Raw genomic sequence first — 16654 nt, 5'->3', positions numbered from 1 at the left:
CTCTTCTCACGCTCCCTCTCCAGTCTCGCCTCTCCATTGCCTCTCCCTTCTGCCTCTCTCTCTTCTCCAATCTCCCTCCCCCTCTCCCCCTCCCTTCTACCGCCCCTAAGGCTTGGGGCGCGGTTTTCACTCAATCTGCGTCTCCTGCTCCAGATCCCCTCGACACCCGGTTACCCCTCCCACCCCCAAGGGGACCCCTCCCAACAGGTCCCCCCTCTGTCTGCCGGGGAGCCCTCATTCACACAAGGACCCCTTCACGCCAACCCTCGGTTCAAACACGCACACACGCGTGTATAAAATACACAAGTGCCATACACACAGATTCACACACACACGCGTGTATAAAATACACACGTGCAATACACACAGATTCACACACACGCGTGTATAAAATACACAAGTGCCATACACACAGATTCACACAGTCACGCGTGTATAAAATACACAAGTGCCATACACAGATTCACACACACCCGTAGAGTACAATACACAGACATAACTATACACGTAAATCACCATGTAATTACACTCGGTGCCACGCACTCGCCCAAAATCACATGCATACCAACATACAAACAGGTCCACACAAATACGGACACGCGCGCAGTCTCACACACGCTGTAGCGCCATGGGTTACGCCCGTGCCCGCCTTTAACGGGAGTCATCAGCATCCATCGGCAGCAACATCTTCGGCAGCGGCAGGAGCGAGCACACCACCACCACCACCATCATCGTCATCAGCGTAAACATGTGCATCGTTCAGCATCAGCATTATCATCAACACCATCATCATGATGGTCTTCACCAGCAGCAGCATCTGTAGCACTATCATCATAAAACATCACCGACATCATCACCACCACCACCACCACGACCATCACCGCCACTGCCATCATCGCCATCACCACCACCACCGCCGCCACCACCATCATCGGCGTCAGCTGGAGCCGCGCCCTTATCGCTGGAGCCGCCCTGGGTCCAGGTAAGCGCTCTCGGGGGACCCACGGGGGATCGCGGGGACCCTAAGGGGATCCTCGGAGATTATAGTGGAGGGGACACGGGGGTTCTACAGGGGACCCGTGGGGAGCTACGCGGGTTATTGTAGGGGATCTCCCCCCCCCACCTCGCCGGAACGGGTCCCCGCCTCGGTTTTGAAACAGCGCTGTAACGTGCGTGTCGGATGTGTGTAAGGGTGTGCATGCGTGTGGGTAAGTGGAGGGTGTGTGTAAGGGTGTGCGTAGGGGGAGGGTGTGTGTCGGGTGTGTATACGGAGAGGGTTGTGTAGGGTGAGAGTGTCTGTAAGGGGAGGAGGGTGTGTAGGGATAGGGTGTGTGTGTAGGCTGAGGGTGTGTGTAGGCTGAGGGTGTGTGTAGGCTGAGGGTGTGCAGTGGTTGTGTGTGTGGTGGTTGTGTGTGTGTGTAGGGGTTGTGTGTGTAGGGCGAGGGTGTGTAGGGGTTGTGTGTGTGTAGGGTGAGGGTGTGTAGTGGTTGTGTGGGTGTGTAGGGTGTGTAGTGGTTGTGTGTAGGGTGTGTAGTGGTTGTGTGTAGGGTGTGTAGGGGTTGTGTGTGTAGGGTGTGTAGTGGTTGTGTGTGTGTGTAGGGCGTGTGTACGTGTAGGGGTTGTGTGTGTGTGAAGGGTGAGGGTGTGTAGGGGTTGTGTGTGTGTGTAGGGTGTGTAGTGGTTGTGTGTAGGGTGAGGGTGTGTAGTGGTGTGTAGGGTGTGTAGGGGTTGTGTGTGTGTAGGGTGTGTAGGGGTTGTGTGTGTAGGGTAAGGATGTGTAGGGGTTGTGTGTGTGTGTAGGGTGTGTAGGGGTTGTGTGTGTAAGGTAAGGGTGTGTAGTGGTTGTGTGTGTGTGTGTAGGGTGTGTAGGGGTTGTGTGTGTAGGGTGTGTAGTGGTTGTGTGTGTGTAGGGGTTGTGTGTGTCGAGTGAGTGTCAAGTAGTTGTGTGTGTGTGTAGGGCGTGTGTACGTGTAGGGGTTGTGTGTGTGTGTGAAGGGTGAGGGTGTGTAGGGGTTGTGTGTGTAGGGTGTGTAGTGGTTGTGTGTGTGTAGGGTGAGGGTGTGTAGTGGTTGTGTGTGTAGGGGTTGTGTGTGTGTGTCGAGTGAGTATGTAGGGGCTGTGTGTGTGTGTGTGTAGGGTCAGGGTGTGTAGGGGTTGTGTGTGTGTGTAGGGTGTGTCGAGTGAGTGTGTAGGGGTTGTGTGTGTGTATAGGGTGTGTAGGGGTTGTGTGTGTGTATAGGGTGTGTAGGGGTTGTGTGTGTGTAGGGTTAGGGTGTGTAGGGGTTGTGTGTGTGTAGGGTTAGGGTGTGTAGGGGTTGTGTGTGTAGGGTGAGGGTGTGTAGTGGTTGTGTGTGTGTAGGGGTTGTGTGTGTGTAGGGGTTGTGTGTATAGGGTGAGGGTCTGTAGTGGTTGTGTGTGTGTAGGGGTTGTGTGTGTCGAGTGAGTGTGTAGTGATTTTGTGTGTGTAGGGCGTGTGTACGTGTAGGGGGAGCGGTAATGTATCAATTAGCGCGCTGCGCTACGAATCGGACCACCCAGGTTCGATTCCCGCTCACGGCCAACACCGGTGACATTTACATAAACAGGTCCTGGGCCTCCCCTAGGTCGACTGACTAAAAATGAGTACCTGGTGAGATGTGTAAACATCGCCACTCGGGAGGTAAAGGCGGCCGGGCGTGGTGCTGGCCACCCACCCCCTCGTGTGCCGCTCCGGCCTTCATAGGTGCTGCTCGCTAACAGCACTTGCCACAACAGTCCGTTAACGCTATATGGGGGGTCTTTGATTTGTGTGTGTGTGTAGGGGATGTGTGTAGGGCATGTGTGTAGAGGCGTGTATGTATGGGCATGTGTGTTGAGGGGTATGTTTGTGTGTGGAGTGTGTTTGTATGGGTATGTGTGTGTAGTTTGTTGCATTGGTGTGTAAGCCTGTGTGTATGTATATATGTGTGCATAGGTGTGTGCATGTGCGTGTGCACGGGCTATGCAGGGGATCTTTGTATGTGTGCATTGGTGTGGGATTATTGCAGTACAGTATATAATATAGGTGAGGATTGCGTATCTTAAGGGGTGTGTGTTTCGGGTGTGCGTGGCTGGGTGTGGTTTTATGCCGCGTCGGCTTTGCGCTAATTGGCTATGTCGGGTGGTGGCGAGTTTAGCGACGCATTTTATATTTTACGCGATCTAACCCAAAAGGACCTCTATTAGGGATGGGTGTTGTTTGCGCAAGGAGGTTGGCGATGCCAGCTCGGGGTGTGGTAGGGGCCACAGTGAGTGCAGTGTGCGTCGGGGCTTGGCATCGTGTTTTTGGGGTGGGTGTGGGTGGTGTGTACGTGCTACCTGCATATTCGTGGTGTGATGTGCGTTTGGGATGTACCGTGTCGTGCATGGTGTGTTCTGTTTGTGTGCGCTGTGTTTGTCGTGTGAGTATGGGTGGTATGTAATCGTGGTGTGTGTGTGTGTTGTGAGTGTGGTGGCTGCGTATACGGCATGTGCAGTGCGTATGGTGCTGTGCGGTGTGCGAGCAGGAGTGCTGGGTTTGTCGGAATGTCTCGTGAGCGGCTGTGTTCGCGGTGTGCGGTGCCTTATGTGGTGTGTACCATGCTAGATTCAGCCTTCAAATGAGTACCTGGTGCGGTGTGTGTCTGTGTGTTAAGCATCGCCACTAGGGAGACAAAGGCGTCCGGGCGTAGTGCTGCCCCCTCCCCACACCCTCGTGTGCCCTGCTGGCGTTAATAGGTGTTCGCTAACAGCACTTGCCCCGACATTCCTTTAAATAGGAGGCTATACGGGAGGTCTTTGTCTTTTGTGTGCCATGTCCCGCTGAATTCACCCCGCGGTTTAACACGCGTGGCGAATTGAACGTGAACGCGCGTGCTGGTGGGCGATGTTTCCACCGTACACCCCGTGGCACCGGTGCTCGCAGTACGAGCACGTGCAGCGCGTTGAACTTTTTTTCGCACCGTACGCAGCCAACCGTGCTAACCGGAAGCAAGCTCTGGTCGCGCTCACCGAGCTCCCTTAACTCGGGGCTCACTGGCAACCTGTTGCTGCCCGGAGCGCCGGGGGCTGGGCGCGGCTGGCCCCGGGATGAATCTGTGCAGACGTAGCCCGAGGAGGAGGCCGTCACTGGGCGCACAATGTGCCGCGCGCGTCAATGGCGCCACAGGGTCTTTAATGTCCATCGCACAGCACGCGGCAGTCCAACTACTCCCACCTCCCCCCCGCCGTCTCCCTGTCTTCATGTCTCCCGTTCTCACCCCATCGATCGCTGACTTTGTCTATTTGTCTCCTCCCACGTTTCTCCCCGTGTCCCTGTCTACGTGTCTCTCTCACCGTCTCCCTCGATGTCTCCCTGTCTATTCCCCCTCCCGCTCCTCCGTGCCCTTCTCTGTCTCCCACCCCGTTTCCCTCCCTGTCTCTCTCTTCCGTTTTTCTCCTTTGGGTATCGCGTTTGCAAAGTCGTAGCCTCGGGGTTGAAGGTTGGGGGGGGGAGTGGGGGGGGACTATGCGGGTCAAGAAGCGAGAGGGAGGAGGTGGGGTGGGGGGCCACCCAGGGACTCGACCCTGGATCTGGGCCACGTGGTGACCGACTGACGAGTGCGGTGCAGCGACCGAGTTGAGCAGTGGGTGAGCGTGTGAGTTCTGTGAGTTGAGACGAGGCGGGGTGCTGTCCCTGGTGCTGAAGCGCGGTCCTGGCGAGACAGCGACCTCTAGCGCCTGCACGGGGCCCCCCGCCTTCCAGCCCTGACCTCGACGGCCCAGAACCCCAGGCAGCGGGAACCCCGCCTTGCTCTGCAAAGACCCCAAAGCCACAGGACACCCGTACCCAAGACCCCATGAGGCCCCAAGGACCCCCTTCCGCCGTCTTCCGTGCCCAATCCCAGGGCACGATAACCTCAGGACTCCAGACCCCCCCCCCAACCTAAAGTCCCCGTTGCTCGTTCCGACCCCAGATCCCTATGAACCGCGCCCCTCTTGCTTTCATCTCCCATTGCTAGGATCCTCGCAGGCCAAGACCCCCGATCCAGACCCCAGCAGCACCCCCCCCCCGCCCCACCCGTGTGTCCCCACGTGACGCCGCGCGGCGCCCCCGACCCCATTGTCATGCACGGCGCGTGCTGCCCTCGCCCACGCGCACGCGCGCTCCCGCTCCCCTCTCCCCACTCTCCCTATCACCACTCCCCTCTCTCCCCTCTCTCCCCACTCTTCACCCCCCCTCTCTCTCCCGTACGCTCCCCTCTCTTCCGTACGCTCCCCTCTCTTCCGCACGCTCTCCACTTCCCCCACCTCCCTCCCCTCTCTCTCTCTCTCTTGTGCGCTCTCATCCCACGCGCGCTCTCCTCTCCCGCGCTCTCCCCTCTCCCTTCTCCCACGCGCTCCCCTCTCCCACGCGCTCCCCTCTCTCCCCCTCTCCCACACGCTCCCCTCTCTCCCCTCTCCCACACGCTCCCCTCTCTCCCACGCGCTCCCCTCTCCCACACGCTCCCCTCTCTCCCCCTCTCCCACGCGCTCCCCTCTCCCACGCGCTCCCCTCTCCCCTCTCTCACACGCTCCCCTCTCTCCCCTCTCCCACGCGCTCCCCTCTCCCCTCTCCCACACGCTCCCCTCTCTCCCCTCTCCCACGCGCTCCCCTCTCCCACGCGCTCCCCTCTCTCCCCCTCTCCCACGCGCTCCCCTCTCTCCCCCTCTCCCACGCGCTCCCCTCTCTCCCCCTCTCCCACACGCTCCCCTCTTTCCCCCTCTCCCACACGCTCTCATCTCCCCTCGCCCTCCCACGCGCTCCCCTCTCTCCCCCACTCCCGCGCGCTCCTCACTCTCCTCCTCTCTCCCGCGCACTCCCCCCCCCCTCTCGTGCGCGCTTCCAACTCTTCCCCCCGCTCCCCCACCCCCAGCATCACCCCTCCTCCTCTCCTCCTTTTGCTTCTCTCGTGCCCCCTCCTTCTCTCCCGCGCGCCCCCCTTCGCTTAGTAGCGCGTGCACGAGCCACTCCCAGCGGGGAGATGGGGGCGGGTGGGGAGTGGATAAGAGGGGGGAGGGGAGACACAGGGAGTGGCGGAGACACCGGGGATGGGAGATGTAGGGAGATGGGAGAGTCGGGGAGAGACGGGGAGTGGCAGGGAGATAAATGTCACCGTCTGAGACGGTTAGTGGAGAGGAGGCACAGGGAGTGACAGAGAGAGGGGAGATAGAGGCAAAGGGGAGAGGCAGGGAGAGGGAAGGGAGGGAGAGGGGAGAGGCAGGGAAAATGCAGGGAGAGGGAAAGGCAGGGGTGTTGTGTTGGATGCTGAGTGTGATGATGTTGATGAGACGCCGATACAGGGACAGAGACTTGCGATGCTGATAGGAAGAGGGATGCTGGGAGTGACACAAGCTGCTGATTATGGTCACAATGCTGACGATGAGGATGCCGGTATGGTGAGATTATTTAGATTGGAGGATGGTGATATTATTGAGAGTGAGTAATGCTTGTGAGGTGGTGGTGATACCCCAACTAGTAGCGGCAGCAGCAACAGCAGCAACAACAATTGTGCCAACAACAGCAGGAGAGGCAGCAACAACTACACCAGCAGCGCCAACAACAGCAGCACTAGCACCACCATCAACACAAGCAGCAACATCAGTAGCAGAAACAGATGTGATAGCAGTAGCATATAGCAGCAGCATCATCAACACAATCATCAACATCATCAGCAGCAGATGTGATATCAGCAACAGCAGCAGCACCATCAACACAATCATCAACATCAGCAGCAGCAGATGTGATATCAGCAGCAGCAACAGCACCATCAACACAATCATCAACAGAAGCATTAGCAGATGTGATATCAGCAGCAGCAACAGCAGCATCACCAGCACCATCAACACAATCAGCACCATTAGCAGCAGCACCAGAACTGGTATCAACACCATCAGCAGCAGCAGATGTGATATTAACAGCAACAGCAACAACAGCATCATCAACACGATCATCAACAGAAGCATTAGCAGAGGTGATATCAGCAGCAGCGGCAAAAGCAGCAGCAGCATCAACACAATCAGCACCATTAGCAGCAGCACCAGAACTGGTATCAACACCATCAGCAGCAGCAGCAGATGTGATATTAACAACAACAGCATCATCAACACAATCATCATCAACAGCAGCATCATCAGCAGAGGTGATATCAGCAGCAGCAACAGCAGCATCATCAACACAATCATTAACATCATCAACAGCAGCATAGGTGATATCAGCAACAGCACCATCAACACAATCTGCACCACCAACAGCAGCACCAGAACTGGTATCAGCAGCAGCATCGGCCCCGCCGGCCACGTGTATTCTTGGTGAATAATACAGATGTCGCTGTTATTGCTTAAGAATACACGTAGCCGTAGGGAGCCCTGACAGCGAGCGACTTCTACACACGCCGACTCTTCATCGTCGTCGTCGTCGTCAGCAGCAACAACAACAAGAGCGTCAGCATCATAATCGTGAGCAGAAATATCGTCGTCATCAACACAGTCATCATCACCATCGCAGCGTTGTCATGATCATAATCATCGGCAACAGCGAGTATCACCAGAAGCAACAGTCGCAGAAATATCTGTACTATCATCATCATCAGCAGCAACAGCATTCTCAAGACCGCCAGCAACAACACCATCATCAGCAGCAGCAGTAGAAACGGCAGCACAATCATCAGCAGCAGTTTCTTCAATCAGTGGCAGCAGCGTAATGATCAAAATCATCATCATCACCATCATTCGCGTGGATGAAGAATTCTCAAATCACTCTGCCTGCTCAAACCGAGTCAGAGGCAGCGGCTCCTCACCGTGGAGTCCCATCCACAGGAAGAGCGATGACTGACTGCGGCTCGGCCGTGTGTTTGCCACTCCGGACAACGACAAACGCCTCCAGCGACTCTACACCCACATTGCAGGTGTGCATTTACATCACGAATTGAGCGACTGCGTCTCACGGCGCTGTGCAGACACAGCCGGGCGTAGTTGCATTGTAGAGAGCCGGAGAGAGAGAGGAGAAGGGGGGTAAGGCCTTGAGACTGAACTTGTGAAGAGGAGACAAGGAGGTCTGTAAGTCTCTTACCCGAATCTGTGGGTCATGTACGCGCATATGGGTCCGTGTGCGAGTCGGAGGAGGCTCGTGAAGGACGCTACCGGTCACTTGAAAGCAGTCGCCCTCCCACGGAGGGCAGCGGAGCGACGCTCACAACAACATAGCGGAAGCACGTGGTGGATAAAACTCAGCGCGTTGGCACAGTAGGGGGGCACGGCTGGTACATCTGACAGTCATTTCAGTCAGTCAACTCATGGCACCTGCTGGGTCTGTCCCGTGACCTGTCAGCAGCGAGCCTTCGACACTGCACGTGGCCTCAAAGTGCACCTGGCCTGGCACAGGCGCCGTGGTGACGTCACCGTCGCTTAGTGGCGAATGACGGGTGTTGGTTATTGGTGCGTGAGTCGATGTCGGTCTCTGCGAGGTTCTGGGTCTCTGCGTGTGAGCTTGCGGTGGTTTTATGTCGATGCTATGGGTCTCTACGCGGCTCTATGAGATTTCGACGTGCGTCCGTGGGTCTCTGTGGTGAGTCTCTGGTTGACTGCGCGAGTCTTTGAGAGAGAATGGCACTCAGTCAGTGATGGCCGTGGGAGGAGAGGAAGGTCTTGAGCCTGCACGAGCAAGGGAAGTCGACAGCACGAAGGGATGCCTCATCACGACGTTCGCGTGCTGTCGCTTCGCATTGAAACGTACGCCGTTGTGACGTCACTGGCGTGCCATATGATGACGCGTCTGACCAACTCGTGTTTTCTATTTACCTGTCGGTCACTGTAACATTTGCTTTTTTCGGGGTGGGGTGGGGTGGCGGGGGGGGGGGGGGGGGTGGTGGATCACGTAGGGACGGGAGTGGGTGCAGCAGGTAGGTTCTTCACGTGGTGGAGGGTTAGGTGTTGGCACCAGGCGTGTGTTTAGATTATTTCGAATTTTTTTACTGCTATAAATTTCCACATGGTTAAGCCACTTTGTTGAAGCTATCATTTGTGGCCAGGTCGCTTCTGACAAAAAAAAACGTTAATAGCTCAGTTTGCTTTGCCTGGTAAGAAACAAAAGTTGTTTAGTTTTATTAGTATGTATTTTTTAAGTGGTTTAACTTTTCGATACTTTGCACTCCTATCGTGTTTAATTTTGCATTATTTGTTGTTGTAACACTCTGACCCGCCCTCTACTGGACATCTGTGATGAAGAGCTTCACAGCTCATCGGACTCATCCAAGCAGAAATAAACTGATTCTGGGTAGGAACTCGGTTGGATCTCTCTCCCTGCGCGCGACAACGTTACCAAGGGCAACCCCTCGGCCGAGAGCCGAGTGGTTGCCCTTGCGAAAGAAGTTCCACACGCATCCATCACGAGCAACGTGTCCCTCGCTCGGACTCTCACCCGGCTGGACAGGTCAAGTCTGGACACGGCGGATGGGTGCGGCGCGAATGGGACGGGGCTACAGGGTGGGGCTGTTATGAGAAGGGGCGGGGCTAAATTAAGGGGAGGAGGAGCTATTGCGAGAAGGGGGCGGGGTTATTGTAAGAAAGGGGCGCGGTTAAATTAAGGGCAGAGTTATTATGAGGCGGGGGCGGGGCCAACTTGCTATTGAGTTCAGAATCAGAATCTATTTATACTGCAGGAGGAATCCAATGAGCTATAAAGCTCTTTTTCACAGATGCCCTGTCACGGGGTAAGAACGTTACAACAACAAACAGTACAAAAGGTAAAGAAGTCACCCAAACACATAAAAATGAAACTAAACCATCCCCATCCTTTTTTGGTTCTTTCGGTAAAGTCACGTAGAAGGGAAATACTAAAATAATAAAAAAATAAAAAAATTCTCACGATTGCAACACAAGCAATCAGGTGTGAAACCCACAGCAAGAACGTTTTGAAAAAAAGTTATGATGATTGCTTGTGTTGCAATCGAAACATCGTGAGAATTTTATTGTTTCATTATTATTATTATTTCCCTTCTACGTGGTGACTTTACCGAAAGAACCAAGAATATGAATCCCTGCAGTCACGAAAGCTTTAAATGGAAACATCCCCATCCTACCAGGCAAAGCCCACCGAGGGCATTGACTTATTAAATTTCGATTTAAAGCTTTCGTGACTGCAAGGATTCATCTTCTTTGGTTCTTTCGGTAAAGTCACGTAGAATGAGAATAAAATAATAAATTAATAAAATAAAATAACACAATAAAATTCTCACGACGTTTCGGCCACAACACAAGCGGCCCTCTTCAGGTGAAAGAAACAGACCCGTCGAGACGACAGAGCTTCAATGAACGTTGTTAAGATTCGTAACGTTCATTGAAGCTCTGTCGTCTCGACGGGTCTGTTCCTTTCACCTGAAGAGGGCCGCTTGTGTTGTGGCCGAAACGTCGTGAGAATTTTATTGTGTTATTTTATTTTATTAATTTATTATTTTATTCTCATTCTACGTGATTTTACCGAAAGAACCAAAGAACATTGACTTATTGTTAACGAAAGCGACCTCGCCAGAAATGATAGCTCATCGAAGTGGCGCATCATTTGTATATTTATGGCAGCGAAACTAATCTAAGTCGTCTAAACGCGTGGATGTTTTATTTATTTTTAAATGTGGAGGGAAAACCCCAGAGGACCCGGAGATGGCTGCTGCTGTTGGCGGCGATGCAACAAAAATAACAACAAAAATAATCGACTCTAAATCCGCATTCATAATCGATACCACAGGCGACGTTTCGGGGCAATGGCCCTTCTTCGGGAAGAACAACGTTGTGGGGAATGGCCCTTCTGCAGAAGAAGTTGTGGGGCAATAGTGCCACAAAAGGGCCGTTTCACGAAACGTCGACTCTTATATATTTATTTATTTCCCCGATTTAGGCCACAGCATTGGGAGCATTTTGGTGAATCTGGGGGCTGAGCCGTTCAGAGGGCGGGGCCCATAGTAAAGCTGGGCGGGGCCCAAAGGAGAGCTGGGCGGGACCGAGAGGAAATCTGGGCGGAGCCAAATGTAGGCCGGGCGGGGTCGTATCGATTTGGGAGGAGCTATTCTGTGAGTGGGCGGGGCTACAGGGGGAGTAGGCGGGGCCGTGAGACACGAGTGGAGGCATTGTGATTGGATGCATACCGGGGGGCGTCTGAGGGGCGTCTGTCAAGGGGTGACAACAACTCGACCCGTATCACGGGGGGGGGGGGGGGGGGGGTTACGGGAAAATACTTCAGATAAGATTTAAATATGCGTCCCGCGCATACAAACACACGAGTTACATTTATATAAAGTGCGTTTAATCGCTACGAGAGAGACTGCGCCTCTGAGCTGAGGTTCGGAGAGCCGTGAGGCGCTGCAAGAATGGGTGGTGGTCGCGGATTGCTGAGGAGATGGAGTCTGCCTCGGTGGCCCGCGATCACAAATCGCTCTTTAATTCCATCAAAAAAGTAACCTGCAGCGCCACACCTATTACCATCATTAGGGGGAAAGAACTGTGATCCAATCTCCGACCCCCAGGAACAGGTTCGCAGATTTGCTGAGCATTTCTGTGAGGTCCTGGGGGAGGCGAAATCCCTCAGCCAGGAAAACAACGTGGGACAAAGTGGGGATGACCCTGCTGAGGCTGCAGTGCCTCAAATACTGGAGGAGGAAGTCACCCCCTGTGAGTGGCTGGCTGAGGTGCCATGTGTTGAGGAAGTATTGAAGGCGATCCGGAGTCTGAGACCAGGAAAGGCAGCGGGCAGAGATGACCTCCCAAGCGAAATGCTGAGGGAGAGTGGCGTTTGTGCACAGACTGCCCTAAGTGACATCATAACAACAGTCTGGACCACTGGACGGGTTCCGCAGGATTGGAAGGATGCCCTGGTGGTCCCCCTCTTTAAGAAGGGGGACCGCACAGACTGTAACAACTATAGGGACATCTCACGCCTCAGTGTGCCGGGAAAGGTCCTGGCAAGGATTATTCAACATCGCCTTGCCAGGCACGCTGAGGAGAGGCTTGCGGAGCCCCAATGGGGTTTCAGGGAAGGGCGGTCCTGCACAGATGCCATATTTTCTGTCCATCTGCTACAGCAGAGGTGTAGGGAATTCCAACAAGACCTACATCTCTGCTTTATTGACCTGGTCAAGGCCTATGATACCATCAGTAGGCCTGGGCTCTGGGTTGTTCTTCGTGCTGTCGGAGTCCCTGACCCTCTGCTCACGATCATTAAGGACCTTCATGATAATGAGCAGGCCCGGGTAAAACTACGTGGCCGGGAGACAGAGCCATTCCCTGTACACCTTGGGGTGCGACAGGGATGTCCTCTGGCTCCCACATTATTTAACATCTATTTTGGCCACGTAGTTCGTGAAGCCTTCAATAGCTGTACCGGAGGAATTTTCATCTGGTACAGATATAATGGGAGGCTGATCGATGCCCGGGTGTGGTCAAGGGATGGCTCCCTATTGCTCAACCATGTTATGTATGCCGATTATCTGGTAATTTCTGCTCACTCAGAGGAAAAGTTGGAGGCGCTGCTGCTGAACCTGGAGCTTGCCACCAAGAGGTGGGGCCTTACCATCAGCCCCACCAAAACGAAGCACCTGCCTGGGTATTTTGTACCATCGGACACTCCACCACCACAACTCCCAATTGGTGCTAGGGCAGTTGTGGAGAGAGTGGAGAGTTTCCCATACCTTGGCAGTGTACTCATGACCGGCTCCGGTTTAACAGCAGGTCTCACTCCGAATCAGTCGAGCGGCAATATATTTTCATCGGTTGCGTAACGCCGTGTTGAAACTACCTGGTCTATCACTCCGCACGAAGCTTCAGGTCTTCTCGGCCAAGGTCATTCCCTCCCTTCTCTACGCTTGCGAAACGTGGACCGCCCTAATGGAACATCTTCGCCAGTTAGAAACATTTAGGCTGGCCTGCCTACGATCCATCCTGGGTTTAACCAGGATGGATTGTGTGAGGAGCTCACAAATCCTTGAAAGATGTGGACAAAGTCTCATCGGTGAGCTCCTCCGGCAGGCAAGGCTGCGTTGGCTGGGTCATGTAGCCCGCATGCCCAGCCACCGCATGCCTAAACAGCTATAGTTCGCCGGATCGAGGGGGCTAAACGGGCGCGGCACGGGCTAGAGAAGACATGGAGTGATGTGGTACAGGAGGACGTGGAGCTGAGTGGACTTGCCGATGACTGGTACCAGCGGTGTCAAGATCGGCCTCTGTGGAGGAGGCTCGTGAAGGATGCTACTGGGCAGTTGGAGGCAGTCGCCCTCCAACAACAACGGAGGGCGGAGGAGCGACGCTCACAACAACGAGCGGAGCGCCGGGTGGCTAAAGCACAGGAAGTTGGCACAGTAGGAGGCACAGGTGGTGCATCAGCCAGTCATCTTAGTCAGTTGACCCGTGGCACTTGGGTCTGCCCCGTGACCTCCTGCTCGCTGGCGTTCGACACTTCACGTGGCCTCAAGTTGCACATGGCCTGGCACAAGCGTCGTGGTGACGTCACCGCCACTTAGTGGCGAATGGCGGTTGTTGTGTGGTGGTGTGCGGGTGGTGGTGTGGTGGTATGCGGATGGTGGTATGCGGGTGGTGGTGTTGTGGTGTGCGGGTGGTGGTGTGGTGGTGTCGTGGTATGCGGGTGGTGGTGTGGTGGTGTGCGGGTGGTGGTGTGCGGGTGGTGGTGTGGTGGTGTGCGGGTGGTGGTGTGGTGGTGTGCGGGTGGTGGTGTGGTGGTGTGCGGGTGGTTGTGGTGGGCTAGGGGTGTGCTGGTGGTGGTGTGCGGGTGCTGGTGTGGTGGTGTGCGGGTGGTGGGGTGGGGGTGTGGGTGTGGTGGAGTGGTGGTGTGTGGGTGGTGGTGTGTCGGTATGGGGAGCGGTAGTGTAGCGGTTAGCGCTACGCTGCGTTACGAACCTGGCGACCCGAGTTCGATTCCCGCTCTCGTCCAAAATTAGTGACGACTATCAGAACCGGTCCTGGGCCTCCCCGAGGTCAACTCAGCCTCAAATGAGTATGTGGTGCGGTGTGTAGTAAACATCGCCACTGGGGAGACAAAGGCGGTCGGGCGTGGTGCTGGGCACCCACCCCCTCGTATGCCGTTCCGGCCTTCATAGGTGCTCGCTAATAGCACTTTCCCTAACAGTATGTTAAGGCTATACAGGGGATTTTTGGGGGTGTGGCGGTGGTGGGGGTGTGGCGGTGGTGGGGGTGTGGCGGTGGTGGGGGTGTGGCGGTGGTGGGGGTGTGGCGGTGGTGGGGGTGTGGCGGTGGTGGGGGCGTGGCGGTGGTGGGGGCGTGGCGGTGGTGGGGGCGTGGCGGTGGTGGGGGCGTGGCGGTGGTGGACCTCGTTGCCCGTGTACCAGAGACGCCGTGAGACCCCGAGAGAGAGAGAGACAGCCGGCTCGAGATGTCGAATCTCTTGAGTGAGGATGTGCCCGACATTGAGGTACGTGATACTTGCCCCCCTCCCCCTGCTATGAGGTGGGGGGGGGGGGCAACGTGTTGAGTGTGTCGTGGGGTGTGTTGTGGTGTGTTAGCGGTTGTGTCGTGGGGTGTGTTGTGGTGTGTGTTAGCGGGTGTGTCGTGGGGTGTGTTGTGGTGTGTGAGCGGTTGTGTCGTGGGGTGTGTTGTGGTGTGTGTGAGCTGTTGTGTCGTGGGGTGTGTTGTGGTGTATTAGCGGTTGTGGTGTGTTAGCGGTTGTGTCGTGGGGTGTGTTGTGGTGTGTGTTAGCGGGTGTGTCGTGGGGTGTGTTGTGGTGTGTGAGCGGTTGCGTCGTGGGGTGTGTTGTGGTGTGTGTTAGCGGGTGTGTCGTGGGGTGTGTTGTGGTGTGTGAGCGGTTGTGTCGTGGGGTGTGTTGTGGTGTGTGTTAGCGGGTGTGTCGTGGGGTGTGTTGTGGTGTGTGTTAGCGGGTGTGTCGTGGGGTGTGTTGTGGGGTGTGTTAGCGGTTGTGTCGTGGGGTGTGTTGTGGTGTGTGAGCGGTTGTGTCGTGGGTTGTGTTGTGGTGTGTTAGGGGTTGTGTCGTGGGTTGTGTCGTGGTGTGTGTTAGCGGTTGTGTCGTGGGGTGTGTTGTGGGTGTGTTAGCGGTTGTGTCGTGGGGTGTGTTGTGGTGTGTGAGCTGTTGTGTCGTGGGGTGTGTTGTGGTGTGTGAGGTGTTGTGTCGTGGGGTGTGTTGTGGTGTGTGAGCTGTTGTGTCGTGGGGTGTGTTGTGGTGTGTGAGCTGTTGTGTCGTGGGTTGTGTCGTGGGGTGTGTTGTAGTTGCGGGGTTCGCGCGCTGCGCTATGAACCCAGCGAAGAGCCCGGAGACACGACGAGACACGAGACGTGACGAGACGTGGTGAGACACGAGACGTGGTGAGACACGAGACGCGGTGAGACACGAGACGCGGTGAGACACGAGACGCGGTGAGACACGAGACGTGGTGAGACACGACGAGACACGAGACGTGGTGAGACACGAGACACGACGAGACACGACGGGACACAGTTGATACGCGATTAGAAACTGTACACGCAAAACAAACCGGCGCAGGACAGGACAGGTGAGAGAACGCAGAGAGACGCAACAATGAACAACGTTGCGCGTGTGGGGGGTACACGTGGAGCGGTGGTGTCACGTGGAGCGGTGGTGTCACGTGGAGCGGTGGTGTCACGTGGAGCGGTGGTGTCACGTGGAGCGGTGGTGTCACGTGGAGCGGTGGTGGTACACGTGGAGCGGTGGTGTCACGTGGAGCGGTGGTGGTACACGTGGAGCGGTGGTGGTACACGTGGAGCGGTGGTGGTACACGTGGAGCGGTGGTGGTACACGTGGAGCGGTGGTGGTACACGTGGAGCGGTGGTGTCATGTGGAGCGGTGGTGTCACGTGGAGCGGTGGTGTCACGTGGAGCGGCGGTGTCACGTGGAGCGGTGGTGGTGTCACGTGGAGCGGTGGTGTCACGTGGAGCGGTGGTGGTGTCACGTGGAGCGGTGGTGTCACGTGGAGCGGTGGTGGTACACGTGGAGCGGTGGTGTCACGTGGCGAGTGGTGTCACGTGGAGCGGTGGTGTCACGTGGGAGCGGTGGTGTCACGTGGAGCAGTGGTGTCACGTGGCGAGTGGTGGTACGTGGAGCGGTGGTGTCACGTGGAGCGGTGGTGTCACGTGGAGCGGTGGTGGTACACGTGGAGTGGTGGTGTCACGTGGAGCGGTGGTGTCACGTGGCGAGCGCTACGCCGCGCTCCGGACACAGCGACCCCCCGAGTTCGATCCCCGCTCACGGCCAACATCGGTGACGATTATCTGAACCGGTTCCTAAGCCTCCCCTAGGTCTACTCGGCCTCAGATGAGTACCTGGTGCGGTGCGTTACGAATCGGTCCACGCAGGCTCACGGCCAACATCGGTGACAATTGTACAAACAGGTCCTGAGCCTCCCCTAGGTCGACTCTGACTCAAAATGAATACCCTATGCGGTATGTAGTAAACATCGTCACGAGGGAGACAAAGGCGGTCGGGCGTGGTGCTGGCTGCCGTGCCGGCCTTCATTGGTACCGCTCCAGCACTTACCCCAACAGTCCGTTTGGGCTGTTGACCAAGGTGTTTGGTGTGTTGAGTGAAGTTTACGTTGCTCGTTTTATAGTCCGTGTGTATGTTGCCGTATGTTGAACTTATTTCGCACCG

At 55.9% G+C, this 16654-nt stretch overlaps 1 protein-coding gene across 2 annotated transcripts in view; it reads left to right on the top strand.

Annotated features, from left to right (window-relative positions):
• The first annotated feature begins 123 nt into the window (after window positions 1-123).
• DPYD (dihydropyrimidine dehydrogenase) overlaps window positions 124-16654 on the top strand; it is a 45411-nt gene continuing 28880 nt past the window's right edge. The window contains exons 1-2 of one of the 2 annotated variants that reach the window (XM_076065066.1): window positions 124-982; window positions 14364-14446. In XM_076065066.1, coding sequence (XP_075921181.1) covers window positions 14408-14446 — 39 coding nt within the window. In that variant the 5' untranslated portion in view covers window positions 124-982; window positions 14364-14407. Of the gene's footprint in view, window positions 983-7353; window positions 7923-14363; window positions 14447-16654 lie in introns of those variants that run through there. The other variant, XM_076065065.1, reaches the window with a different exon arrangement.

The sequence above is a fragment of the Petromyzon marinus genome, chromosome 1 (genome assembly GCF_048934315.1).
Source record: "Petromyzon marinus isolate PM22_M1 ecotype Great Lakes invasive population chromosome 1, UKy_Petmar_22M1.pri1.0, whole genome shotgun sequence".
NCBI classification, from domain to species: domain Eukaryota; kingdom Metazoa; phylum Chordata; class Hyperoartia; order Petromyzontiformes; family Petromyzontidae; genus Petromyzon; species Petromyzon marinus.
Note: the sequence above shows the minus strand (reverse complement) of the source record. Positions and strands in the feature narration are given on the sequence as shown.